This window comes from Podospora pseudocomata, chromosome 5 (assembly GCF_035222375.1).
Source record: "Podospora pseudocomata strain CBS 415.72m chromosome 5, whole genome shotgun sequence".
In the NCBI taxonomy this organism is placed as follows: domain Eukaryota; kingdom Fungi; phylum Ascomycota; class Sordariomycetes; order Sordariales; family Podosporaceae; genus Podospora; species Podospora pseudocomata.
The window spans coordinates 2,821,311-2,845,639 of record NC_085889.1 but is presented as its reverse complement, the minus strand read 5'-3'; the positions used below and the strand labels follow the sequence as shown (position 1 = coordinate 2,845,639).

The 24,329-nt window shown below is 52.8% G+C and overlaps 9 protein-coding genes across 9 annotated transcripts; 6 read left to right on the top strand and 3 right to left on the bottom strand.

Moving 5' to 3' along the window:
• Window positions 1–168: 168 nt before the first annotated feature.
• Window positions 169–843, bottom strand: QC762_507205 (uncharacterized protein; the record flags this gene model as incomplete). Its single annotated transcript, XM_062891145.1, has 1 exon — window positions 169–843. The coding sequence occupies one exon, from the start codon at window positions 841–843 to the stop codon at window positions 169–171; it is 675 nt and encodes a 224-aa protein (XP_062742370.1).
• Window positions 844–1,179: 336 nt separating this feature from the next.
• On the bottom strand, window positions 1,180–4,442 carry QC762_0083120 (uncharacterized protein; the record flags this gene model as incomplete). Its single annotated transcript, XM_062883945.1, has 6 exons — window positions 1,180–1,487; window positions 1,547–1,641; window positions 1,702–1,885; window positions 1,935–2,523; window positions 2,587–2,624; window positions 3,320–4,442. 6 exons carry the CDS (start codon window positions 4,440–4,442, stop codon window positions 1,180–1,182), a joined length of 2,337 nt encoding a protein of 778 aa, XP_062742369.1.
• A 253-nt stretch (window positions 4,443–4,695) lies between these two features.
• Window positions 4,696–6,504, bottom strand: QC762_507220 (uncharacterized protein). Its single transcript, XM_062891146.1, has 2 exons — window positions 4,996–6,504; window positions 4,696–4,941 (listed from the first exon to the last, which is right to left on the bottom strand). Exons 1-2 carry the CDS (start codon window positions 5,473–5,475, stop codon window positions 4,858–4,860), a joined length of 564 nt encoding a protein of 187 aa, XP_062742368.1. The 5' UTR covers window positions 5,476–6,504; the 3' UTR covers window positions 4,696–4,857.
• Window positions 6,505–6,651: 147 nt separating this feature from the next.
• QC762_507230 (uncharacterized protein) lies at window positions 6,652–7,928 on the top strand. The gene is made up of 2 exons (XM_062891147.1): window positions 6,652–6,972; window positions 7,026–7,928. Exons 1-2 carry the CDS (start codon window positions 6,854–6,856, stop codon window positions 7,750–7,752), a joined length of 846 nt encoding a protein of 281 aa, XP_062742367.1. The 5' UTR covers window positions 6,652–6,853; the 3' UTR covers window positions 7,753–7,928.
• Window positions 7,929–10,016: 2,088 nt separating this feature from the next.
• SET5_3 (SET domain-containing protein 5) lies at window positions 10,017–11,750 on the top strand (the record flags this gene model as incomplete). Its single annotated transcript, XM_062891148.1, has 3 exons — window positions 10,017–11,060; window positions 11,122–11,248; window positions 11,309–11,750. The coding sequence occupies exons 1-3, from the start codon at window positions 10,373–10,375 to the stop codon at window positions 11,748–11,750; spliced, it is 1,257 nt and encodes a 418-aa protein (XP_062742366.1). The 5' UTR covers window positions 10,017–10,372.
• A 426-nt stretch (window positions 11,751–12,176) lies between these two features.
• QC762_507240 (uncharacterized protein) lies at window positions 12,177–13,554 on the top strand (the record flags this gene model as incomplete). Its single annotated transcript, XM_062891149.1, has 2 exons — window positions 12,177–12,579; window positions 12,623–13,554. 2 exons carry the CDS (start codon window positions 12,177–12,179, stop codon window positions 13,552–13,554), a joined length of 1,335 nt encoding a protein of 444 aa, XP_062742365.1.
• Window positions 13,555–13,895: 341 nt separating this feature from the next.
• QC762_507250 (uncharacterized protein) lies at window positions 13,896–14,806 on the top strand (the record flags this gene model as incomplete). Its single annotated transcript, XM_062891150.1, has 2 exons — window positions 13,896–14,249; window positions 14,315–14,806. 2 exons carry the CDS (start codon window positions 13,896–13,898, stop codon window positions 14,714–14,716), a joined length of 756 nt encoding a protein of 251 aa, XP_062742364.1. The 3' UTR covers window positions 14,717–14,806.
• A 619-nt stretch (window positions 14,807–15,425) lies between these two features.
• QC762_507260 (uncharacterized protein) lies at window positions 15,426–20,474 on the top strand. Its single transcript, XM_062891151.1, has 3 exons — window positions 15,426–17,476; window positions 17,658–19,593; window positions 19,649–20,474. Exons 1-3 carry the CDS (start codon window positions 16,997–16,999, stop codon window positions 20,230–20,232), a joined length of 3,000 nt encoding a protein of 999 aa, XP_062742363.1. The 5' UTR covers window positions 15,426–16,996; the 3' UTR covers window positions 20,233–20,474.
• Window positions 20,475–22,221: 1,747 nt separating this feature from the next.
• QC762_507270 (uncharacterized protein) lies at window positions 22,222–23,313 on the top strand (the record flags this gene model as incomplete). Its single annotated transcript, XM_062891152.1, has 2 exons — window positions 22,222–22,427; window positions 22,522–23,313. The coding sequence occupies exons 1-2, from the start codon at window positions 22,281–22,283 to the stop codon at window positions 23,311–23,313; spliced, it is 939 nt and encodes a 312-aa protein (XP_062742362.1). The 5' UTR covers window positions 22,222–22,280.
• Between the last annotated feature and the right edge of the window lie 1,016 nt (window positions 23,314–24,329).

The window sequence follows — 24,329 nt, the reverse complement described above, 5'->3', positions numbered from 1 at the left end:
TGAAAGAAGGAGGTAGGGCGGGGGGCTGATATACCCGGTGGGTCGGGGTAGGTAGCTTTCAAACTGCCGAGTAAGACGAGCAAGACATTGGGTGGGTAGGTGCCCGGATTCTAAAGTCCGAGCTGGGAGGGGTTGCGCGTAACATGATGCTTACAACATTCTTTTATTTCACACATCCCCCAAACAAACCTCCCCCATCACCCTACTATCCCTCTTCTCCAACCACCTCTTATACCCCTCCACCGGCACCTTTTTCTCCTCACCCTCCCACACCTTGTACCCCACCCTCTCCCAAACCTTCAGCTGCTCCAAAAACCCCCTATTCACCCTCACGCACCCCCTCCGCTTCCTAACCTCCCTCATCACCCCTCTCACCCCCCTCTCATCCCGCCTCATCAAATACCCCGCCACCACCGCCGGGCTCCTCGACACCCCTTCATCGCAATGAACGAGCACCTTCCTGCTCCTCCCCATCTCCCTCGCCAGCGCATCCTCCTCATCATCACCGGGTTTAACACCCGCTAATATCTCCTGCACAGAAGGCACCCCGATATGGTCATCGATAAAATCGCAAATGTCTCCTAAACAGCACAAGATGTCTTGGTTGGGGCTGTCGTCGCAGGGGATGAACTGGTAGTGGTTTTCCTTCGGGACGAGCTTGCGGTTGGCGGGGCGGGACCATTCCTCGTGGTGGATGCCGGACAGGGAGACGATGGCGGTGATGCCGTGGGTTATAAGGGTGGGGATGGAGTAAGAGGATTCCAGGTTGCCGAGGTAGAGGTTGGGTTCGATGGGGGTGAGGGAGATGTGGGAGTTGTTGTTTGTGGTGGGTGGTTGCGTCATGGTGGGTGACAAGACAGGGGGATGGTGTTTTGGGGTTGCCTTTTTGGGTAAGAAGAAAATAGAGGGCCTGAGGGAGAGAATCAAAGTCTGGGCAGGTGGGGGGAAGGAATTGGCAAGTGGAGGACAAAATGCATGGAAGGTTTGTGGATCAGGGGACGGTGGTGGGGTTGTTTAGGTGATGACGTAGGGAACATGACGGCGGCACTCTTAGGTGCATCAAAGCTGCGTTTATTTACACTTTCACGTTTTCTTCCTGCATGTCAAACACTCTGGGAAACAGGGACTACATGGGTTCAAGGATTCAGGGGTAAAACATTCCAGTCCAATGACTGCGTATCACTCATCAAATAGCCCCCCCTCGCCACCCTTCGCTTGCCCCTTCTCGTCCACTTTGCCCCCCTCACTCACCCCAACTTCCGCGTCCCTCTTGATACCAGCCTTGTAAAATGGACTCAACAACACCTTCTTCCAGTCATGCAACGCGATACTATTCTCCAAGTTCACCTTTACCGCCTCGAAACCCCTCGCCCACATCTCCTTTTCGTACTTTGCTACCGCTTCGACAAGGTTGTTGCTGGAGGACGACAAACAGGTCTGGAACTCGGCCGCATCGGCGATGGCGTTGCCTAGACCTTGGCCTCGGTCTGAACATGTCAATGTCAGTACAGGATGTGTGTGATAATAAGAGGATAGGACAACGCACGGAACGTCATAGGGTGCGCTGCATCGCCTGCCAGGGTTACTTTTCCGTTGTGGTTATCCCAGGGCTTGGTGGGCCAGTAGGAGAGCCGGGAGTGCCTTGAGCAATGTTAGTATAGTGTTTCATGGCCAATAGGTAGGTATGCTGCAACTTCGTACCAAGCTCTCGTCCCATTTGGCACGCTCTGGATGGCGTCTTTGAAGGGGGATGCCAGCTTCTCAGCTCGACACTTTAGGTCAGCCAAGATGGCATCGCTGCCGGCTTCCCTCAGCCCAGTCTCTTCTTGTGACTCCCAGCTGACGAGGATCATATAAGTGCAGTCCGTTGGTGTTCGGTTGTGGACTACTGACTATCAGCTCTCTATCATGATCGCAATGAGAAGGGAACAAACCCCCTATCCAAACAATCATCCCCGCCGGGTCAAACGTAATGATATGTTTAGGGTGCAACTTGGCAAGCTCTCCTGCAATCTCCTTAGGAAACGTCGTCAAAGTAGCCGTCGTGACAATAGGACAGCTAAGCAACGCTGCCTCGTGGGGCGACCTCCGGAAGAGAAACTTTCGAGTGGGACTGTGAGCTCCCTCCGCACCGATGAGCAAAGTGCCAGTTTCAGATGTCCCATCTTCAAAGGCTATCGTCATACTGATATCCGTGACAGACACGCTGGAAAGCCTTTTGCCGTAGCGCACATCAATTCCAGTCTTGAGAAGCTCCAACCAAGGCCTGCGCCGGATCCGCATGCTGTATGGTGCGGGGAGGCTGTTCATCATCTCGCCAGTGTGGCCGTTGAAGATGTTGAGCTTCTCATCCACCGAGGGCTCATAGTTCGGGTCTGTCTGTGTTGACTTGACGAGGTCGTGTAGGTATGGGGGGAGGCATTCTTCGAGCCGGGACTGGGCCCAGTAGATGCCAAAGTTCCAGTCGCGGTGGCGGGACGTGGGCGAGGTGTCTTGCTCGAAGACTGTGGCTGGGATGCCGGCCTGTTTTGATGCTTATAATGAGTGAGTGATTTTACTGGGCCTTTTTCTCCGGGCATCCAGTACCTTCTTGAGAACCTGGGCAATGAGCAAGCCCGACGATCCTGTTTAATGAATTAGCATCTCATGTTGCAAAGCTCTCAGACCAAACAAGAGTGTTCAGGTACCTGCTCCGACGATCAAAACCCTGTCTTGTGATGTGGCCATGTTCAGCTGGGCTTTGGGTATCCGGCAATATGAAGTTTGAGCCTGTGTCAATGAGAAGAAAAGAAAGAAAATCTCTCAGTCAACGCTCTTCAGAGAAGGCTATGCGGGGTAATAAGAACTTGTGTCAGCTTAGCTTCATGACTTGTCCAATCACATACACGCAGTAGCTGGTATTGCTGCATAGTATCAGACGCCACGCTTTGAGGGTCTCGTATGTCTGTTCGAATCTTCAAATCTTTCTCTGACAAGTTGTACGGATCGCGTCCCAGCCTTGTCAATATTCTTATAAAAATCAATGTTCACATTGGACACCACATCTCTCGACAGAATGTTTAAAGGCAGACTTTACGTCAGGTAACCGTTATGTACCCGACTACCTGAAGCACCACCAAGCTCGCTTCTTGGCTTTCTCTTTGGCCATTCCCTTCGAGTCATAGTGTACCGGTGCTAAACTTTCTTGTCGGCCAACTACCTCCCAGCCGCTGTCTGCAACTGCACTCGTCCTTTCTTCCCGAGGTTGGTTCACTTGAGGATCTACATTCATCCCCTTGTCAGCTCTGGCAAACATAATTCATAGGAACGGGTCACTGACCAATGTCTTGAACGGCGTGTTTTTCACTGGCCGCCTTGCTGTCAAGACCACTTTCTGCCCCCCTTTCGACCATTGCCACCCCTACCTGCAGCTCAACTTCCAACCATGTATCCCCCACCTTCACGCCAGGTCGCGTTCCTTTCGACAGCCACGAAACTTCAGGGTACTGTTCCAGTGACGGTGCGAAGCCCAGAGCAGTAATCTGGAAGCTTTCGAGATCAGGAACCTTCACCGGCCCCTCCAATATCCTAAACGCGTCAAGATAGTTACTCCCAAGAATAACCGTAGCCGGGCATTCCTCAACAACAAGAAAGTCCACAAAACAAGTCCGGCCTCTGATAATGTATCCAGCCCCTGAATTGTCCCAAGGCGTCCACTCCACTCCCCTGACAACCATCGAGCATTCCGCGGTTGACCCATCAATAAAAACCAAGGTGTAAGCCTCGCCCGGAGGGAGCTCCTCCATGTCCATCCCCCTGAACCTGGCGTAATTCCCAGAGATGATACAACAAGTACTCGCACCATCCAACACAAACGGGACGTTATCACCGGCAAGGTCCCCACCCAAATCATCAAACGCCAGATGCCCAACCGCACTGATAAACACGGTCCTATTCCCCAGCGGGGGCCTGGGCAGAGACATTCGAATCTTGAAGTCAAACTCCGGCGGGGGGTCTGGGGATAGAAACCTATACCATTCACGCCAATAGGGGACCGCCTGCAAGTAAAACAAGAGACTCGTTTGTCCCAGCACGAGGGGGTAAATACTTCCCGGCAAGACATCACACTTCTGGAGCCCTGGTAGGTACCCGTGCTGCTCGTGATCGCGGCGCGTGATGGCTACTTGGATCGTCCCGTCCCCCTTGGCGATTGTGCCGTTGAGCAAGCGGACAGGGTGTTTGAATTCTCGCGATTCAATGGACAGGGAGAGCTGTTCGGCTAGCTCGAGGGATATGATTGAGTTCTCGTTTGCCATGGACGCCAGTGCGGTGATGGGGTGGCCGTTGATTTCGACGTCGATACATAGCAGGGGAGATGGCTCGTTGGGAAGGGGTACTCGTAAGGGACCGGAGGCATTCTTGCTGGCTGGTTCTTGCGAGGAAAATGTGTTGCTGGGATGCATTGTTGTATATGGCTCTGCAGGAATAATTGAAGGTTTGTTGCGGAAAGCCTACAGTGTTGATGTGATGAGAATTAGAAGATGAGGTGATGCCAAGAACCACGCTCCAACCATTTGCCAGGCAGTGGTCCTCAGACCGCAGGCTAGGCATTTTGCCCAGAGTTGTTGGTGGACTAAACCACATTCCAGGATGAGGCTCCAGGTATTGAAGTGTGGCATAGCTTGCGGTACACAAAGACACACAAGCAAAAAGAAGCCGTGTTCTAATAAAGCATGCATTGTAATTATGTACAAGGCTATGTTTAACATTACATACAATATTACTCGCCATTCTGAAACATCAACAACTCACAGCCCTCCCGGTCCAATAATGAACGGACCACTATGATGGTATTGCACCCATTGTTCGCATCTCCGCTCAAGTATAGAGGCAGTCAGTCTGGTCCGTCTTGACAACCTGCGAAAGGTCGGATCCGAGGAGACCAGCGCGGGCAATCCAGGCCTGCGTCTTTGTTAGCGCTGGACATTAATCTTCTGATGAAAACGGGCTACTCACATCAAGAACCTTCTCATCGGGATGCTGCTCCCTGCTCAAGATGAACAGGGTGGTAAAGTTGTTGCTCTGCACGAGCGAGAACTCGCCGGTGTAGTCCTGGACGATGTAGTTGGGACCGGGGCAATCAGGAGGTCTCTCGTTGGGGAACTGGACGCGGAACACGCCAGTGGCACCATACTGAGGCTCAGCAGGAGAAGCAGCGCCGACAATGTTGACAGCGCGGGTGCCGGCTTGGCAGCTGTTGTTGACGGCGATGCTGCCGTTGTCGTTTAAGCCGTACTGGGCAAAGATGCACTTGCAGTTGCGGGTGTAGGGAGCGATGGTGCCGGCGACCTGATACCAGCGGCCGAGGTAGCTGGTGACGTTGAAGGCAGGATCCGAGGCGGGATAGTAGCAGCTGCCGTCCCAGAGGGCGGGAACAGCGTTGTTGGCCACGACAGCGGTGGCCGAGAGGAGGGAGAGGATGGCGGAAAAACGCATGTTGGCAGACTGATATCTGTTTGAGAGAAAGGTTTGATGATGGTGGTGAAGTGAGATGTTGAATGTGAAGTGATGAGTAGGTAGGACGAAGCAGAATCAGTTTGCGGCAACCCAACAGCTCTTATAGTTGTTGAATGGCTCGTGTTCTCGGCATCTTGCATTTCGATATTGCGAAAAGTCAACAATACCAGCACAGCCATTGTACCTAGTGTCGACGTCACACGGCTGGTGACGAGTGTATCCAAAGCCAACAGCATAATTATTACAGTGTAAGTGGTCTTCATAAAGTGCCAAGCCGGCAGATCACCCCATTGTAGAACCAGTTGCCGGGTTCTGCTGCAGGCGATCTCTCGGCAACTTTGCCGTCTGTTCCTGGGGACATTGCCGATCCGATCGGACTAGGGACCCAGCCGATTGTCAGCGCCCCTGCTATACGTCGTTGGAATCGACGGTTTTGCAGGTACGTCAGCGCCCGAGTCTTCAAAAGAGAGGCAGTGTCCGCTCGGTTCCGTACTTGTTGACATTACAATGCCACATGGGAAGGTGCTTGCTAAAGTTTTGTAATGCTTTGTGTTGGGCGGTAATGGGTTGGGGTTGCAAGCGATATATTGCTGTTTGGTCCCCTCATGGAATCGATCGATTGTCGCATGATGTCTCCTCGATCTCGGGCATTCTGCCAGGAACCAGCGACACGGAGGTTCACGATGCAGGGACTTGGATAATGTTCCGAACACGAATGTAACTTGCTGGCTATGACATCTGCTGAGTAATATCTTGATCACTTTCAAATCGTGCTTTGCGAGGTCAGCGATTGCATCTATCCCTTGGAAGCACTGGAAGATGTCTGCTTACCACATTATCAATCATCATGGGACCTCTTCGGCACGACCGGATCTACCTGCCATGCTTTGGACCGAGGGGTCTCGCTGGACCCATACTTCACTGTCTCGTCAAGTATCCCAGAATAGACTTCGAAAGGCGCGGGAAAAGACAGATAAAATGGCCAATAGTACCATGATCGTGAATAGCAGATGACTAACTTCATGCTCAAACAGTGAAGTGACTTAACTTGCTTTTTGTTTGCTAGATGCTGATAAATACCCTAACCCTTATCATTCTTATCGTTGCCAGCATGCACTCCTGCCCCGCTTCTCTCTATTGTTACGAAGTCCAAGAGTTCAATGCAAAGTAAACAGCAGGCAAACTCCCGCTGTGTCTTGCTCAGAATTTCCATTCTCACTTTTCTATGAAACCCCCTTCAACTTAGGCGTGTAAAGTCGCATTTTTGCCTTTCGTGCCTCGGGAAGCCGTTGACCACTAGCCCCATTTCGACTTGACCACAACCCTAACCCAACCGACCCCGTCGCGACTCACAAAGATGGATAAAAACGATAGATTCCTCTCCTCTGACGAGAAGCTGCTGGAGACCGGGCTATTCTCTGATGTCGTTGTCAAGTGTGGAGACAAAGAGTGGAAGCTTCATAAGGCCATTCTGTGGTTCGTCTCGCAACCGATACATCCACCACTTCATCCAGCTAACCCGCAAGTAGCACCCGCAGTGTCTGGTTCGAGAAGGCCCTGACCGGTCAATTTGAGGAGGCGACCAGCGGTGTTATCACCATCCAGGACTTTGAGCCCGAGGCTGTCGAATGGGTCATCCGGTACATCTACACCGGGGTCTGCGACATTGCCACCCTTCGGGGCCCTGAGAAAATGACCTTGACCAACTTTGTCACATGCTTCGAGGTTCACAGCGTCGCCGACTTCTTTGCCCTGAGCCCACTGGCCAAGATTGCTCTCGACACTCTGACCGCTGAGTTCGATACCAAACTCCCCGCCATCCAGCTGCAACAAGAGTCTTGCAAGGAGTGGCTCCCTGAGTTCTGCGAGGCCATCCGCCTGGTCTACGAAGACATTCCCATCAGCGACACGGCCGTGACCTCTATTCGCAAGGCGTTTGTGTTGTTCATTCACACGGCTCGGTACTATTTCATGAAGGAGCCTCGGTTCACCAAGTTTCTCGATGAGGAAGCTCCGCTGTTGTCTTTGGACTTGTTTCGAGCCATGAGAGCAACGGGAGACTTCGTAGCCCACCCGCTAGACCCGTACTGCTCTTTTTGCAAGAACAAGCCCAGCCGAGCAGAGAAGGGCTACTACACCCATATTGCCCCGGAGCCGCTCAAGCTCACTGCCTGCTGCTCAAACTGCGCTGTCAAGAAGGACTTTCCCAGCGGCATGCAGGACTGGCTTGCGAAGGATACTCGTGCTTTGGGTTAGGATTCCAAAGAAGATGCCAAGAGTCAGACAAACGTTACTACTTTGCCAGAGGTGGTGCCTACTCTGATCGTGAATGTCCCTCAGATTCCACAAGTGTCCTCCCAGACAGCCATGTCTGCCTCCATAACACCATTCGATCTTATCAACCCTTTGTTTTCGCAGTTACCTCCCAATTTTTTGTCTGCTTTGACTGTTCCGCCGCTTCAAAGCCCGCTTCCTTGGCCAGGCGATGTTTTTCCAGGCTATAACTTGAGTGGAAGAGGAATCCCGCGGCCAGTACGGGGAACAACCTCGAGAGGCCGACCTGGAAGAGACCTACCAGGAAGAGGTCTACCAGTAAGAGGCTGACCAAGAGATCCCAGTAGCCAATGTGAGTAACTGCCATGGGGATTTGGGTAGCCGGTAAAACTAAGGTAGAAACCATTCTCCGAACAGGTCACTGTCTTCTTTTCTCCAGATACATAACAGACCTCAGCATGCGGGCTCCTCAGCTCCTGGATAGTACTAGGCTTAATCTCGTTTATAATACAGCAGAGGAGGCATGGATTGTCCTCCTTATGCCTTTCGTTGTGTATGTGATTTAGTTGTGACCCTAGAATCGACAAGCTGCTACTCGGTCGCAATTCTGAGAATAAAGGGTTCATCATGCACAGTCAGAGATAGCGAATAGACGTCCTGGTTCTTGATACCCTTTGGTTTTGGTCCGTCAACAGGCCCATTCACGAGTACGGCCTCACTCCAGAGTTGCTGAATTACACTATCACGAAGTAGGTACCTGACTCTCTTGATAGCAGGTTACATGATCCAGGCTCTAGTCATCACCAAGCAACACTAAAGGAAGACGGTGCATATTACTCCGATCCCTTCATAGTTTACTGTGTATCATCATAGAATTATTCTTTCAGCCCTCGTTACCACCTGATGAAATGCCTAGTGATCATAAAATCTGACTTCCGCTCCTCTTTTCCCTCTGTATCTTGGCCAACCCCCATCCTGGCGTAACCAGTCATTGTTAAGGTATCTATTTTCTCTCTCCCCGCCCAGGTGAAAACGCACCATTACTGCTCAGCTTCAGATGGGACCACGGTAGGTTCGAGGAAAAGTATCGACCGATGGCTTCAGTGGAGCAATCGTTGTCTGTGCGGTTTGGTCGCTGGCTCTCACTAGTTGAAGAAGGGCTGATTGTCAGAGACCCAGCGCTCGGTCGAGGAGATGATGTGGTGTCAGTATGGCTGATGGATACGTGAGCAAAGTCAATCATTGGAATAGTTGGAGAGATACAAGGCAGGCTTCCTCACTGGGCCAAGGAGTCCGGCTTGGTTTTGTCCTGACAATTGAGCATGAGCAAGGCTGCCATCTGTCGAGTACCGTATCCAGTAGCTTCAGAACACTTTGCAGTTAGGATGGTGTGGTGATCAGGAGCATTTTTTCTACCAACAAAGGCATACCGCCGCCGACCCAAAGAGTCCTGGGCTCTTATACACGAAGGCAAAGGCTCTTCAAGCAAACAGGTGCAATGGGATGGCCTCTCTGTTGTGCACACTTTCAGGCAACCAGGTATTCATCAGCTCCATTGCCAAAAGGGCACAAACACCGTAACTTCTGGGTAAATGAACGCGTCTATCCGCCATAAATCCCGTCTCAAATTTCGGGGCCGACTGCCACCATCCCATTACGTCGAACTGATCTGGCGGTCAACAAGCAGCTTGACCGAGTCTTTGATGCTGAGTGTGGAGGACCCAAGGATTCAATGACAAGGATCACAAATGCTATACCAATCATTCTAATGCAGACCGAGTGGCACTGCATGCCTGTCAAATGGGAACTTCATATCGAGTTTCCCAGGCATCTTGACCTCGACTTCATTTCGGTGCCCGGATCGACAATGGAACATGATGCACCAAGTGCCGCTTCACATGCATGCATGCTCCCTCAACGGTTGAGCATTGAATGGTTACACCAACTCCAGATTTCAATCTGGCTAATTACTGTCGATCTTGCTACTTGAGATAACGTTTATCGACCGGGTCCAGAACTGTCCGAGGGGTGGCGAAGTGGACATGAATGATACATGAACAGAGCCACAGTTATATATTTTTGTCTCCTGCTGCCCTAGTCGAGAAGAAATCTGCCTAGCTCTTGCTTTTGCCGCCACGTACGCAATTTTTCGTTTCACCAATCTTGCCAGGCGATAAAGGTCAAAGCCGGGTCGCGCACCACAATACTTCCAGTGGTATTAGCCGGCGATGGAGGGTACATTATCGGCCCGGACTTTTTCGATGAGAGCCCTTGTCGGAGAATGGTGGCTACACACCATCCTTTTGAGAATGGCGCGGTTCAGGAGCCTCGCGCAGTCCTCAGTCTCCGAATTCTTTTGCTCAACCGGTGTCAGTTGTCCAGGACACTCAATCAACCTAACAGGTCATGTCATGTACATTCAGTGTTAAGGAAAGTTTGAATGTATCGAAAGCCCTTGCCAAGGACAACATCCCATGTGGTCAACCCTCATCATGAAACATGATCTCCAAACACTCAGACCTCCTGGAATCTTCACTCCTCCAAGCTCTGAACCCCACAGATCTCTTTCTTTCCCAACCAAGAAGAATCATCATCCATCATCATGCTACTTACTCAAGTATTAGTCCCTCTAACACTCTTTGGACAGTCCCCCCTCGGTCCGCCACCCCAAACCTGCCCCCCAAACGGAGTCATCAACTACATCTCCACATGCCCCAAGCATCCACATATTATACCAGCGCCAGGATGCACCGCTAAGGCCAGCACAATCAGGCAGCCCTGGGCCGTCGGCTCTCTCTGCTATTGCGCTGGCGACAAGGAATATTGCGTCTATATGCTTCCAAACTTCAACGATGGAAAGGGGATATCACTTGTGACTACCTCGTCCGTCATCCGCTCGGTTTCTACCCTACCTCATCACGACAGGTGGTGGAGCACTCCCAACACTGCCAACACACCAGACCTGTTAGAGGTCAAGCCCATCGAAGGCAAGGGTCTAGGCGTGGTCGCAGCCAACAGAACCATCAGGAAAAACACCAGAGTGATGGTCGATGCGCCAGGGTTGATGATTGAGCACGGGGCTTTCACCAAGTTGAGAACAAAAATGCTGGCTGATTTGATTCACGAAGCGGCTAGCATGTTGCCATATCCCTCGCGAGAGGATTTCTTCGCCTTATCAGGGGCTGAGGGATTACTCCGAAATTCGAAGGAGAGCGCTCTGGCGATTGTTGGGAAGAATGCATTTCATACCAAGATTGAGGACATGGAATTTCATGCTGTCTTTTTGGATGGTGAGACTTCCCCAGCTGGGTAATCAGGGTGATGCTGACAGATCTTGAAACCGAATCTCAGTGTCCAGAGTCAACCACGCCTGCAGCCCCAATGCTGCTTACCATTTTGATCCGCTGACCATGCGAAAGAGTCTTATCACAGTGCGGGATATCCACCCAGGAGAAGAGCTGACGATAGGATACGTCGAGTAAGTAATACCCATATTCCCTCTAGATATTCTGATTACACTAACAAAGAATATTTCTAGCTTGACACAGCCCTCTCAGACTCGACAGGCATCCCTCTCACACTGGAACTTCACTTGCTCCTGCCCTCGATGCACCCAAGCATCTCGTCGCCAGAAAGAATCAGATGCTCGCACAGCCCAGCTTGTAAACATCAGAAACGAGCTGGACCAGTACGATCACGGTGTTCAAGACGGCCCCGGGATGGCAGAACTCTTGACCATTCTCTATGAACTCGAGGGCCTAGAGGCTAGGCTGCACGAGGCATATTACCGCGCCGCAATCGAGTTCAATGGTATCGGAAATAGGTGGAAGGCGATCAAGTTCGCGAGGCTGTGTTTGGAAAGAGGTCTCCTGTTGAAGGACGAGACCCGACCGTTTGTCGGTGAAATGAGGGCCTTGATCGAGGACGCCGAGGGACATTGGAGCTGGCGGTTCCGGTTGGGTGTTGGTCACCAGGACTGACAATGTTAAGGTATCATCCGATCCGTCATTCCAAAATCTCGGCCCCGAGCTCTCAGCCCTTGGTTTCAGCCGAATACCTGCGTCCCTGGGTCAGGCTCGTGTATCCGGGCCCGAGATCGCACAAGATGGCTACACGCAACCATTCCCCCACACACCAAGTGACCACATCCAAGGCCTTGGCACCTTCCGGACATTTTGACAGATTGGCGGAGACCCCAGATTGGCACCTTCCCGTTTGTTTATCCCTTGGGAGCGGCAGTTCCCCACGTTTTATCCGCCGAGGGCAAGTACGGATAGATAGCTACAAAACAGACGGGAACCTGGAAAGCTCTTTCCCTGAGCAAAACATATAAATTTCCAATCCCGTGCCCGTGTCTTGGATGTCTGTGGTACCCATCGTAGGGCAGAGCACACACTGCAACCAACATGCTGAAATCACCTACTTTACCAATCCAACCACCTAGGATCACAATAATGACGACTTCAACAGTATTACCGTCGGTGACCACCAAGCCTTACAACATCGTCGCCGCAGCTGAAGCTCTCCTAGAAGACGCCAAACGTCTGGCCGCCACCATCGACCAAGGCAGCGATAATGTCCCCCTCCGTCGCAAACTCGCCCAGACCGCCCGCACACTTGCCGTTGAAACATCGCACCCTCTTGACGCCGTAAAAGACGAATGGCTCACCACCTCCGGTATTGCCGTCTGGTCGTTGCTCACCTCGTGGAAGGCCTTTGATTTGATCCCCCTCACCGCACCAGGTTACATCACCTATGCCGACCTGGCCCGCCAGCTAGACGCCGATGAGTCGTTGATCAGTTTGTACTGTCCCCCCTTGCTGTGATCTACCGAGTTAACCAAGTTCTCCAGCCCGGCTCATCACCCACCTCATCGCCACAGGCAAACTCTCTCCTGGCCCAGTTCCGAACTCGGTCTCCCATTCTAGGCTGTCACCTCTCTACATCTCCACCAACCCCGTTTCGGACCTCGCTGTGATTGCTGTAGGCAACGGATTCAAGCCCTTCTTCCAATGGCCGGATTATTTCTCCAAGTATGGCCGCCGCGAGCCGCTTGGACAGACTCACACGCCGTTTTCGTTTGCTTGGGGCCATGCTGAGCTTCCTCCGTGGGAAGTCAAGGCTTTGTATCCCGGGTACAGCGCTTCGTTCAAGCGATCGATGCAGGCCAAGAATATCTTTGGGGGGGATATACCCATTACCGGGGAGGGGGCGTTGTATGACGTTTCCTGGGTGGGTTCCAAGAAACCAACGGATGAAAACACAGTCAAGATTGTGGATGTGGGAGGGGGTATGGGGCATTTGGTGAAGGAACTGCTGGAAAATGTGCAGGGATTGAAGCCAGAAGAGTGTGTGCTTCAAGACCGACCTGATGTGATTGAGGGGGTGGAGAAGACGGGTGATTTAGGGCTGAAAGGGGTGAGGTTCATGAGCCATGATTTCCATGAGAGGCAACCTGTGAGAGGGGCGTGGGTGTATGTCTTGAGAAGGATCCTGCTTGATTACTCTGATGACCTGGCAGTCAACATTCTCAAGCAGGTGGCTGGTGCGCTGCCTGACGTCGACAAAGACGCCAGGGTTTTGATTGTTGAGTTCAAGCTATTTGAGGGGATCGGTCAGCCACCGCAGAATACGCACGTCGATTTGATGATGTTCAATCTGGGGGGCAAGCTGAGGAATGAGAGGATGTATAGGGATTTGGTCGAGAAGGCTGGGATGAGGGTGGTGAAGTATCATGTCCGGGCGGGTGATCCGCATTGTGTGGTTGAATGCGCCAAGGCTTGAGTTTGAGCATTTGGGCTAGGGGGCTGATGGCATCACGACCGGTTCTTAGGGTTGTGGTGTTTTTGTGTGTATGATAGATAGGAAAGGACAATGAAATAAGCTTGCGCCGTGTGCAAATCTTTCCCAGGGGAGGCTGAAAACGGCGGGGCATGTCATGACGTCAGTGACGGGTTCAATGTGAATCAATGACACGCTGAAAGGCCGCTGAGAGTAAACATCACGGTGGTATTTGTAGTTGAGATCCTATACTTTTCCCGGGGCCAAAACTGTGTTTTCGACCGCAAATTTAAAGCTACCACTTCTCACACCTGAACAAGACCAACGGAATCTCTACAACCTTGATGGTACTCCGTCCTCACCACTTCTCAGCTGTCTCGAAGCGGATCATCCCTCCTGCATTCACACGCCCTCTCTCGACTTCCCCTCGATTTTTCAAAATGGCCGACCACAAAAACGAAAACAACAAGCGCAGCCGCGGCGACGAGCCTCACCAGTACCAGGCCAGCTCCCGGACCGACCGCGAGGAGGACCAGTGGAAGTTCCGCGCCCCGTACAAGATCCACGACAAGGGCGAGAACTTTGACGTCAAGTGGAAGGGCAAGTGCCATTGCGGTGCGGTGCAGTATGAGCTGTCGAGGGAGAAGCCGCTGGCGAGCAAGTACTGCCATTGCACTACCTGTCAGAGGATGCACGGGGTATGCCCCCACCAAAGAACAACTTGTCGTCGTGGATATAGTGACTAATGAGAGAGAGGAAATAGGCACCCTTTCAATGGGCAGCGATTTTCCACAAGGAAGATATCAACTTTACCAATGGGCATCACGATCTGGGGTGGTACGACCCTACCGCCAAGTCGACTACTCACCATCTCCCGTGCAAAGTGCAGTGTGCCTACTGCCGGACGCCGATCATGGACGAGGGGAGGAATATGATTTTGTTGTTCCCTACGCTGATTGAGGGGATCAACACCAAGAAGGGGAGGGAGGCGTTTGCGGCGCAGTGTCACATGTTTTATCCGCAGAGGGTGGTGGATATCAAGGATGGGTTGCCAAAGTTTAGCAGGCTGGCGGACGAGAGCGACCTATGTGATGAGGAGACTGGGGAGGTGATGGAGGGGACTAACCCAAAGAAGGATAAGGAGAAAGAGAAGAAGAAGGAGTAGAGGTTGCCAAGAGTCCCATGGTTGTTGTACATAGGTAGGCAGGTAGGGCAAGGGAATGAATGGACTTGAAAAGAGGCGTTTAACTTTTTGAGTCACAGTGTGACGGTGTTACGATGGACAGAGGAGAGGGAGAAAACGAGCAGCTCACCCGGAAGATAATCCCTAAATGCCGCGCAAGAGAGCCCCGAGGGAGAGCCGACCCAGCGTTGCAGTACCATCACCAATTTCGGCCAAATCGTCTGAAACAGACGCACGTCATGTTGGATAAGACGTAAGTGGCTGGTGAGAGGGGGGGGGAGTGCCTCGTCGGGTACCAATCCACTCCAACGCAGCCCAAAGATTGAGCTTATCGGTGGTGTATGCATCTCGATAACGGTCATACCGATGAGGGGGAAAACGTGGTATTATTTCTCGATGTATGCTGTGTGATGGTGTGTTGGAGGGGCGGGAATGGGAGAGGGAGAGGGATGAGAGAACCAGTCACGGAACCAGATCTCGCCATGTGAAGGAGATGGCGGCGATGGAATAACGGCAGGAGATCAAGGACAGCATCGTCGGGGAAATGCGGCCAATTCGGCGGCACAACTGCGGCAGGCCGGGAGAGAAACGACTCTCTGTGAGAAAAGCGAAGCGACGTTGAAAATGGCTCACTCAAGAGAGTGTGTTGCGGCGCTTGTCAGAAATGTGTTGCGTTTTTTTTGTCGATGGCACACCACACACACACAGAGAGACAGAGAAGGTCAGCTATTCAGGCTGATATGGTGTCGCGGATGTCGCGCGTCGTTGTCAGCAGAGAGGTGGCCAGGAAGAAAAATAGATAGGTGCAAGATCTAGCCAACCCTTTTGAGGCCCGTCATCCCGTGGCCCTAGCCGGCAGGGGTGTTGTCGTCCTGGTCGGGCCTGGAACATATCGCTCGGCATCGCGATTGTGGCTGCTGCACCTGCAATCAAGCTTATCGTGACATGACACTGTGCTGAACCAAAGTCTCAGGCGGCGTGCCGCCTCAAGAAAACAACGGTAGAAGCCCCCCCTGGAACCTGGAAGCTGTGGTGGAATCCACACACCCAAGCACCCGACCCAGGGCACCAAGCAATTCCCAAGAGCACGTTTCCCTCTTTTTAGTCTTGGTCGGTCCAGAGCGAGTAAAAAGGCGCTTGTCCGCACCTCCAACCGTTCTCTCCCCTCCCCCGTTGCGTCCTTCTTTCGTCACCTGCCCCCTCCCCCCTCCATCTCCATCCCCAGCAATCCGATCTTGGAAAGCAACGACGACGGGAGCACTTGGGTTTCCAGCGAAAACACGTGCCGCGCTCGGAGAACCACCGCCGCCCCGAGAACCGGCAAGGAAAAAGCAAACCACTCTTTTTTATCCTTTGCCTTTAGTGGTGCCACTAGCCATTACGTCAGGACCAGTCGGTGAGTGGTCAATGCTTTTCTTCCTTCGAGCCCCTCCTTGTCACCGTCCCCATCATGGCATTCTATTACATGACATGCGGCCTCACTTTCAGCTGCTGGGGAAAGTGGAGCCATGAATCATATGGGGTCATGAAGAAGAGAGAGAGAACCTTGGAAAACAATAGAGCGCAGAAGAGAAGGGGAAAGAAAAGAGAGGGACACAGCGAGACAGAGAACCACAAAAAAAAAAAAAAAGCTTTGGGCCTTGGTGCAGAGTACCCCGCCATTTGCTGGGCGCTGGCTGTCAAAATGCCCCTCACCTCCAGTAAGCGGATGGTGCCCAATCACGGAGCAACATCGCGAAATGCCGGGCGGTGCATTGCGGGCCATTGAAGCAACAGCAGCAGCAGCAGCAACAACAGCGCGTCCGGGCAGCCAGCAGCAAAAGCAACCGAGATCGGGAATAGCTGCAGGAGTTGCCGGAGCAAAAGAGAGAGTGAGAGAGAAGACAAAGACTCGCGGCTGGAAGGACGCCGAAAGATTGAGAGACCCCACCGGGCTTTCGCTACCCACAGGCCTGAGCCCTGTTCAGCTTTGCTTTCTGCCCCTGACTGTGCGCTCCACGAGTCCAGTCATCTCGTCTTTCATCCCGTCATAGAGCTGCGAGTTTGCCAACTTGTGCCTCTTCCTCTGCAGAAAAACAAAACAGGACACTTTACCCTTTACACTTTATTACACTACACTACGCTACACTACCCCCACTACACTTTTCACTACTCTGCAAAAACCAACATCCTTTTCTGTCTCTCTGTCTCTGCGTCTCCCGTCCTCTACCCTCTCTCTCTAATCACCATATACCATCGAGACATCCGTTAACACGCCTAACCATGGCGCAGAAACCAGAAGACCAACAAGGCTCGAAAGGCCTGCCTCATCGTCCCCAAGTGCTCTTACGAAACGACTCCTTCCTCCCGCCCCATCTCCGATCGTCAGTCACCGCCGTGCCCGTGACGCCCGACATCACCCAAGAGACGTACGAGTCGGATAACAGCAACAACTCGAGCGGTGGCCAAGGACCGTCCAGAGGGGACTACTTCTCGCGCAGAGTCCTCGACCACGCCATTGCCGCTTCTCCCGCTCCCGACAGCACAAACCGCGAAGGGCAGTCGTTCCATAACAAGGTGACTGTTGGTGCACAAGAGGGCAAGAAGTGGATGAACAGGCTCACCGAAGCTACCATGGCCGGCCGCAGAGAGTCCATGTCCGAGTTTCGGGAGATCAGCCCGGATCTCGCGCTCAGTGGAAACATCATCTCAGCAACCTTTAACATCCCCCATTCGCTAAAGTACAGGAAAGGCTCCGACTGGGTATGTCTTGTGTCTCTCTTTTTCTTCTTCTTCTTCTTCTTCTTCTTCTTCTTCTTCTTATCTTCTTCCTCCAACGGTGGTGTCGTTGATGTTCAACGGCGCCAAGTGGCTTGCATCCATCGGGTAGCAACGGTTTGCCAAGTTTCGGAATGGTGGGGCTGATGTCATCGTTGTGCTGCAGGAGTTGACACCCCGCCGAGGCCAGTCGGCACTTTTCGACTCCTTTTCCTACCTCTCGTCGGACGACTCACCATGGAACCACATCGTTGTGGCCTGGACTGGCGAGATTGAGACCCCGACCGACACCCCGTCGCCTCCCGGTACGCCGCCCACCACCACGGTCCACCTCAGCGCTCTCAACCATCTCTCTAAGCCTGTGCCCATCGATGGCGTTGCCCCGCCCACCCCTCCGCTGGTCGACGGCCTCTGGATTCCCCGGGATGACATGCTGCGTCTCGAGAATCAGCTCTCCCACAACAAAAGAATAAAGACGATCCCCGTCTGGCTGGCCGACGACTCGGACGGGCTGGACGAGGGCATCCGCTTGAAAGACCAGGCAAGATGGAGACGCTATGCCGAGCACGACCTCTACACCCTCTTCCATTACAGACAACACGAGCCCACCGACGGCCGTGCTGAGAGAGTGCAATGGGCCGATTACTATCGCATGAACCAAAAGTTTGCTAACAGGATCCTTGAGGTCTACAAGCCCGGCGACATTGTCATTGTGCATGACTACAACCTGATGCTGCTGCCTAGCATGCTGCGGCAACGGTCTCCTCACATGTACATCTCGTTTTACTTGCACTCGCCTTTCCCCAGCAGCGAGTTTCTGCGCTGTCTGCCACGGAGAAAAGAGGTCCTCGAGGGCGTGCTCGGCGCCAACCTGGTGGGGTTCCAAAGCTATAGCTACTCCCGCCACTTTGCCAGCTGCTGCACGCGCATTCTGGGCTTCCCATCCGACACGGCAGGAATCGACGCTTATGGAGGTCGAGTAGAGATCGGTGTGTTCCCCATTGGCATTGACGCGACCAAGGTGGCCAGTCTTGCATGGACAGACGAGGTCAACACTAAGTATGGGAACTTGAAGAAGTTGTACGAGGGAAAGAAGGTGATTGTGGGCCGTGACCGTCTGGATACTGTCCGCGGCGTCGCCCAGAAGCTGATGGCCTTTGAGCGGTTCCTCGAGATGTACCCCGAGTGGCGCGAGAAGGTCGTCCTTATTCAGGTCACTTCTCCCACCAGCATTGAGGAGGAGGGAGACGGTTCCGAGAGCAAGATCGCCAGCCGTGTGAGCGAACTTATTATGAAGATCAACGGCATGTACGGTTCGCTTGGATTCTCCCCTGTGCAGCACTACGCCCAGTACATCAGCCAAGAAGAGTACTTTGCTCTCCTCCGCGCCGCCGACATCGGCCTCATCACCTCGGTCAGAGACGGCATGAATACTACTTCGTTGGAGTATGTTATTTGCCAGCGCGACACTGCCGGTCCCCTGATTCTCTCCGAGTTCAGTGGCACGGCCGGCTCTCTCAAGGACGCGATTCACATCAACCCATGGGATTTGTCGGGCGTCGCCGAAGCCATCAACAATGCTCTGCTCATGCCAAAAGACAAGCGCGAGGCAATGCAGAATAGTCTGCTGGCTCACGTCACCAGCAAGAATGTGCAGTTCTGGATTGTTGGTTTCCTCAGGCGCTTGGTCAATGTTCTTGGTAGCCGCAAGAACATCATCTCTACTCCTCTTCTGGACCGCTCCGAGATGCTTAGAAGGTACCGGGCGGCCAAGAAGCGCCTGTTCATGTTCGACTATGACGGCACGCTCACCCCCATAGTGCGGGAGCCCAGCGCTGCTGTCCCTTCGGAGCGCGTCATCACTAGCTTGAAGGCGCTTGCTGCCGACCCCCAGAATGCCGTCTGGATTATCTCTGGCCGCGACCAGGAGTTCCTGTCTCATCATCTGGGCCACATTTCGGGTCTTGGCTTCAGTGCCGAGCATGGCAGCTTCATGAGAAACCCAGGCTCGACCGAGTGGGAGAATCTGGTGGAGAAGTTCGACATGGGCTGGCAAGAGGAGGTCATTGCCGTGTTCCAGAAATACACGGACAAGGTCCCGGGTAAGTCTTTTTTTTCGGACACCCGAGGCTTGCGACGCTGACTGACCATTTCTAGGATCGTTTATTGAACGAAAACGGTGCGCTTTGACGTGGCATTACCGCCTGGCCGATCCCGAACAAGGCCTCCACATGTCACGCGAATGCCAAAAGGAGCTCGAAGGCACCGTGGCTCGCAAGTGGGATGTGGAAGTGATGCCCGGAAAGGCCAACATTGAGGTTCGCCCTACATTTATCAACAAGGGAGAGATCGCGAAGCGCCTTGTCAACACGTACAATGCTGAGCTCAAGGCTCTCGAGTCCGACGACGAATCGGCCCGCAAGCTCGAATTTGTTCTCTGCATGGGAGACGACTTTACCGACGAGGACATGTTCCGTGCCCTCAACGGCCTGTCTGCGCCCAACGATGGCACAGCCGAGGTGGAGGCAGAGAACACCTTTTCCGTGACCGTTGGAGCCAGCACCAAGGTTACGCTGGCCAGGTGGCACGTACTGGAGCCGCAAGACGTTATTGAGTGTGTTGCGCTTCTTGCGGGTGTTGGCGGCAGCGGGACGGGCGCCACAGACGGTGTCTTGAGCATGGGGGAGAACAACCTGGCAGCGCTGGCGGCTGTGGAGGACCACATCCCCGAGAAGCTTTGAAGGGACACGCGGTGAAAAGAGCGAAGTTACAGACAGGCGGTGCCTTTATTTGTTTTTGACAGGCGGGGGAAGACTATGATATTATCAGCGATTACCGCCATGCATTGCTTGAGTGTGCTGTTTTAGAGGTTATGGAATGATACAGGCTGGAGGCATCCTTTATTTTGTCATGAGCAAGAAGATTTGGTCGGTTGGCTATATAGAGTTAGTCAATTCAACATTATCATGCAATGTCTAGTAACTCCAGGCTTGTAAACAACTTCATGAAGTGGAAGCACCGTCACTTTGACCTTCCCCAGTCTGGGAACCGCCACCAGCACCAACAAACACAACTAGCACTGCCGCATAGGCCGCCGTGCATGCGACGACATCTTTTGGATGGGAATCGTTCATGAACAAAGCCAAAATAACTGCCACGCCCAAAACACAGCACGATGTCGTGATGATGGCGACGCCTTCACTCGGATTGCGCACCATGATGAGCATCGGGCCCACGAGGGCCAGTCCGCCACCCAAAGCCATAAAGAAGCGCTGCCATAGCATTTTCTGATCCTTTGACTTTTTGTATTTTGACAGCCCTGAAGTGCTTTGCGTCAAAGCCAGCCTCAGCTCTCTGGTGATGATACTCAGGGGATCATCCACGGCGAGTTCCGGTTGGGGGGTGGCGGCTGCAGGGTTGTCAAGGGCTTTCATGGTGGCGAGGATAGACTGGGTCTGGAATGACCGGAAGAGATCTTTACCCTCCTGACGAAAGAAGGCGTAGTCTCGCAGTGCGGTTGCTGAAAAGGGTAAGGAAGTTGTCAGGCTTGGGCAGGAGGATGGAGAGCGGGAAGGCAGAGGATGGAGAGCGGGAAGGCAAAGGAAGGTAGGTTGAATATACTGTACCGATCTAGATCTCGCCTCAATTCCTCCGGCATGGCCACGTCGATGAGAGATTGGGCTGACTCAACCTTGTGTATGATCTCGTGACGGAGGACTTTGATGCGGGAGGAGAGGATGCTGTATCTATAGACAACCTCGAGGGCGGTGATTTCGTCGGGCGTTTCGGCTGCCGACCGAGATTGCTGCTGTGAGCGTGCCGCTCTCTCCAGTGTTGCGAGACGGGTGAGGGAACTGTCGACTGGCGAGAGGGGCATGGGGTTTGATCGTGATCTATGTGCTTTGGGGCTGGATGGACCCCTCTCGGGGTCTGCTTGTATTGCTGTGGGTAGTGGGCGTGATGGCATCATCATTTAGGTATGTTCCCGGCTTTAAGACTTCAGAAGGATACAACATGCCTGGCACCTTGAGATGGTCAAGAAAGAAGAAGGTGGGTTGAACGCGGGGTCATAAGCTAGACAATCATGGGGAAGGCTTGACGAGAAGAAATTAAAGGGTTGCCTTTGTGTTGAAGACTGCACTTTGTGGATGCTATCAGCTTTTCCTGGCCACACACCTGCAGCTCGCGGGCGCAATATTGCAGATGTGGCGTCGTCACCAACATTGTTATCTACAGCCTTGTCGTCAAACGGTGTGATGTTCTCCCGGCTCAACGACAAGGAAACAGCCTAGGAGGGCAAAGAGGGAACCACTCAGTAGGGAGACATGGCACGAGTTTCTTTGGGAAACTTTGACATTTTGCAGCCAAAGGGTGACATTAGCACGCTGCCTCTCAATCAATGCGAATTCCCTTGGGGCTTCCCACCAATATATTCTGATCCTCCTTCCCAACAGAGAACTCGTATAAACTTCATGTAATCCAACCCAGCTTTTCGGAGTTAGTTGTCCACTTGCGGCGGGTAGGTACTCAAATGGTCCGTGAACAGCGCAAATTTGCCCGGGTCAGCTAGCCTCTGACACCGGTCAAGATGATGTCACCGCCTTTTGAGCACAGTTCCTTCCCGGGAACTCACGGGAAGCGGACAACTGCATCCATCGCCTGGTATTATCGACTGAAGACTTCAGTCTGGCGATGGGTCAGTCCCCAATCGTTTGGTACTGCGCTTCTTTCTCAGCTCCGAACACGGAACCATGGCACTGATGCTGCGGCGGTCGTTGACCACTTCAAAATGAACACTCCTCCATCTACATGCAGTTCTGGGAAATCTACGCCGTTCAAAAAGGACAATAACAGATCCAGGATGCAGTCTTTTGCCCTTCCCGTCGACCCGGCAGACCTGCAGTTGGGTGATCCGCTACCTCCTAATGACCCGCACGTGAGTTACCTACTATACATCATCTCTTCGTTGAGACCCTAGTCCTTTCTTGGAAGCTGACGCGGCAGGAACGTGTTTTCGTTCTTCTCATTAGGCCATCTCTGTCCACCTCCCAACCTGGAACGACAGTCTCGGATGGGTTACGAAAGACCCCTCGGTCTTGCAAGCCATGAAAACCGGTTACCCGCGCTTCTTCACCCCGAGGGTGGTTGATCAGTTGGGGCGAAGACTGGCGCGACACTTGGGTGTGGGGGATGATGGAGCGCCTATGATGTTCGCGTCCAGGACGTGGGCTGAGATGTTCAGGAGGTACATGGGTGAGGAGCTTCTCGCGGGTGGTAGAGTGTGGGGAGTCAGGTGGGATGGTGGAGCGGTTTATTCAGATGACGATGAGACGGGGACTTATTTGTGGTTGGCGGTTGTTGTTGGTGAGCCCAAGGGTGCTGAGGTGTCTAAAGCACGGAGATTTTGGCAACACACTGGATATGGCATCTCGAGTCGGAGGGCGGTGTTTTGGTTGGACAGGGCATCCTTTCTGAATAGGGAGTCGTGTCGAGAAGGACACGAGTTAGCCAATGGGATACAACAGAACGGGTTCCATTTAGATGGAGATACCTGCGTTGGGGACTCTGTTGACCAGGCCAAGCAGGACATATCAGACCAGATTGCAGGTCTGCTATCCGATGGAGACATGGTCCTTAGGAAAGATGATGTGCTGTTGTATCCAGGAGGAATGGCTGCTATTTCGGAGCTGATAGCAACCAGAACGGATCCAGGGACTTCATTGGAAAGCGGAGATAGCAAGAAGCCCAACGTGGCTGTTTTTGGGCAAGTTCCGTTGCAGTCCTTCTACCTACCCAAGATGTTGTGGTCGTCTAACCTGTGATAGATTTCTCTACGTCGATACGATCAAAGTGCTGGAGCGAGTACACAACTGTCAAGTCACGGTCTACGGGTATTCCTACGCCGATACAGAGCGATTTGAACGTCGACTACATAACGGCGAACAGTTCCACGCTGTCTTTACCGAGTTCACCGGCAACCCTCTGTTACAATCGCCCCACCTCGAACGATTAGCCTTTTTGCGAAAATCGTTTTCTTTTGTTCTGGCCGTGGACGACACCGTGGGAACGGCCGCTTGCCTGCATATTTTGCGATATTGCGATGTGGTCTGCACCAGTCTGACAAAGATGTTCAGCGGAAAGTGTAATGTCATGGGCGGTTCACTTGGCCTCAATCCCCATTCAACGCTGTATACGAGTCTCAGAGAAGGTCTACACAACCGACAACAGCATCAGAAGGACGTGTGGTATTGGGAAGATGTTTTGGTGATGGCCGAAAACTGTCAAAGCTTTGAGGAGAGAATTCAGGTTGCCAGTGAGAATGCTTTGGCTGTGGTTGAGTTAGTTCAGGAAAGTCCGGTGGTCAAGAAGGTTTATTATCCGTCATTGGGAGACACGAGGCGGTATAATGCTTACAAGCGACCTGGTGCGGGATATGGCTTTTTGCTAAGCGTTACATTCAAGAAAAAAGAGGAGGCTGTGGCGTTTTATAACGGGCTGGATGTTGCCAAGGGGCCCAGCCTGGGGACAAACTTTACGCTTTGTTGTGCGTATACACTACTGGCGCACTACAACGAGTTGGATAGAGCAGCTGAGTTTGGAGTAGAGGAGTGTTTGGTGCGGATCAGCGTTGGGGTTGAAGAAAGGGGTTGGCTGTTGGGAAGGGTCAATGGGGCGTTGAAGGCTGCCAGTCTTGTTTGAGAAACATACAATCTGTTGAGGGCATCACACGAAGCTGGATTGGATCTCAGCCCGCCGTCATCAATATCAACAGCCACAATGGTACTGTACAACTTCAAGATCTTCCAGGAATGCCATGACCGTCGTGGAAAAAATATTG

Coding starts and splice junctions, on each gene's coding strand:
- QC762_507220 (XM_062891146.1), bottom strand. CDS start 5,475: ATGCGTTTTTCCGCCATCCTCTCCCTCCTCTCGGCCACCGCTGTCGTG. Junction 4,942..4,995: donor CCGATGAGAAGGTTCTTGAT/GTGAGTAGCCCG, acceptor ACAAAGACGCAG/GCCTGGATTGCCCGCGCTGG.
- QC762_507230 (XM_062891147.1), top strand. CDS start 6,854: ATGGATAAAAACGATAGATTCCTCTCCTCTGACGAGAAGCTGCTGGAG. Junction 6,973..7,025: donor CTTCATAAGGCCATTCTGTG/GTTCGTCTCGCA, acceptor ACCCGCAAGTAG/CACCCGCAGTGTCTGGTTCG.
- QC762_507260 (XM_062891151.1), top strand. CDS start 16,997: ATGGCGCAGAAACCAGAAGACCAACAAGGCTCGAAAGGCCTGCCTCAT. Junction 17,477..17,657: donor ACAGGAAAGGCTCCGACTGG/GTATGTCTTGTG, acceptor GTTGTGCTGCAG/GAGTTGACACCCCGCCGAGG. Junction 19,594..19,648: donor ATACACGGACAAGGTCCCGG/GTAAGTCTTTTT, acceptor GACCATTTCTAG/GATCGTTTATTGAACGAAAA.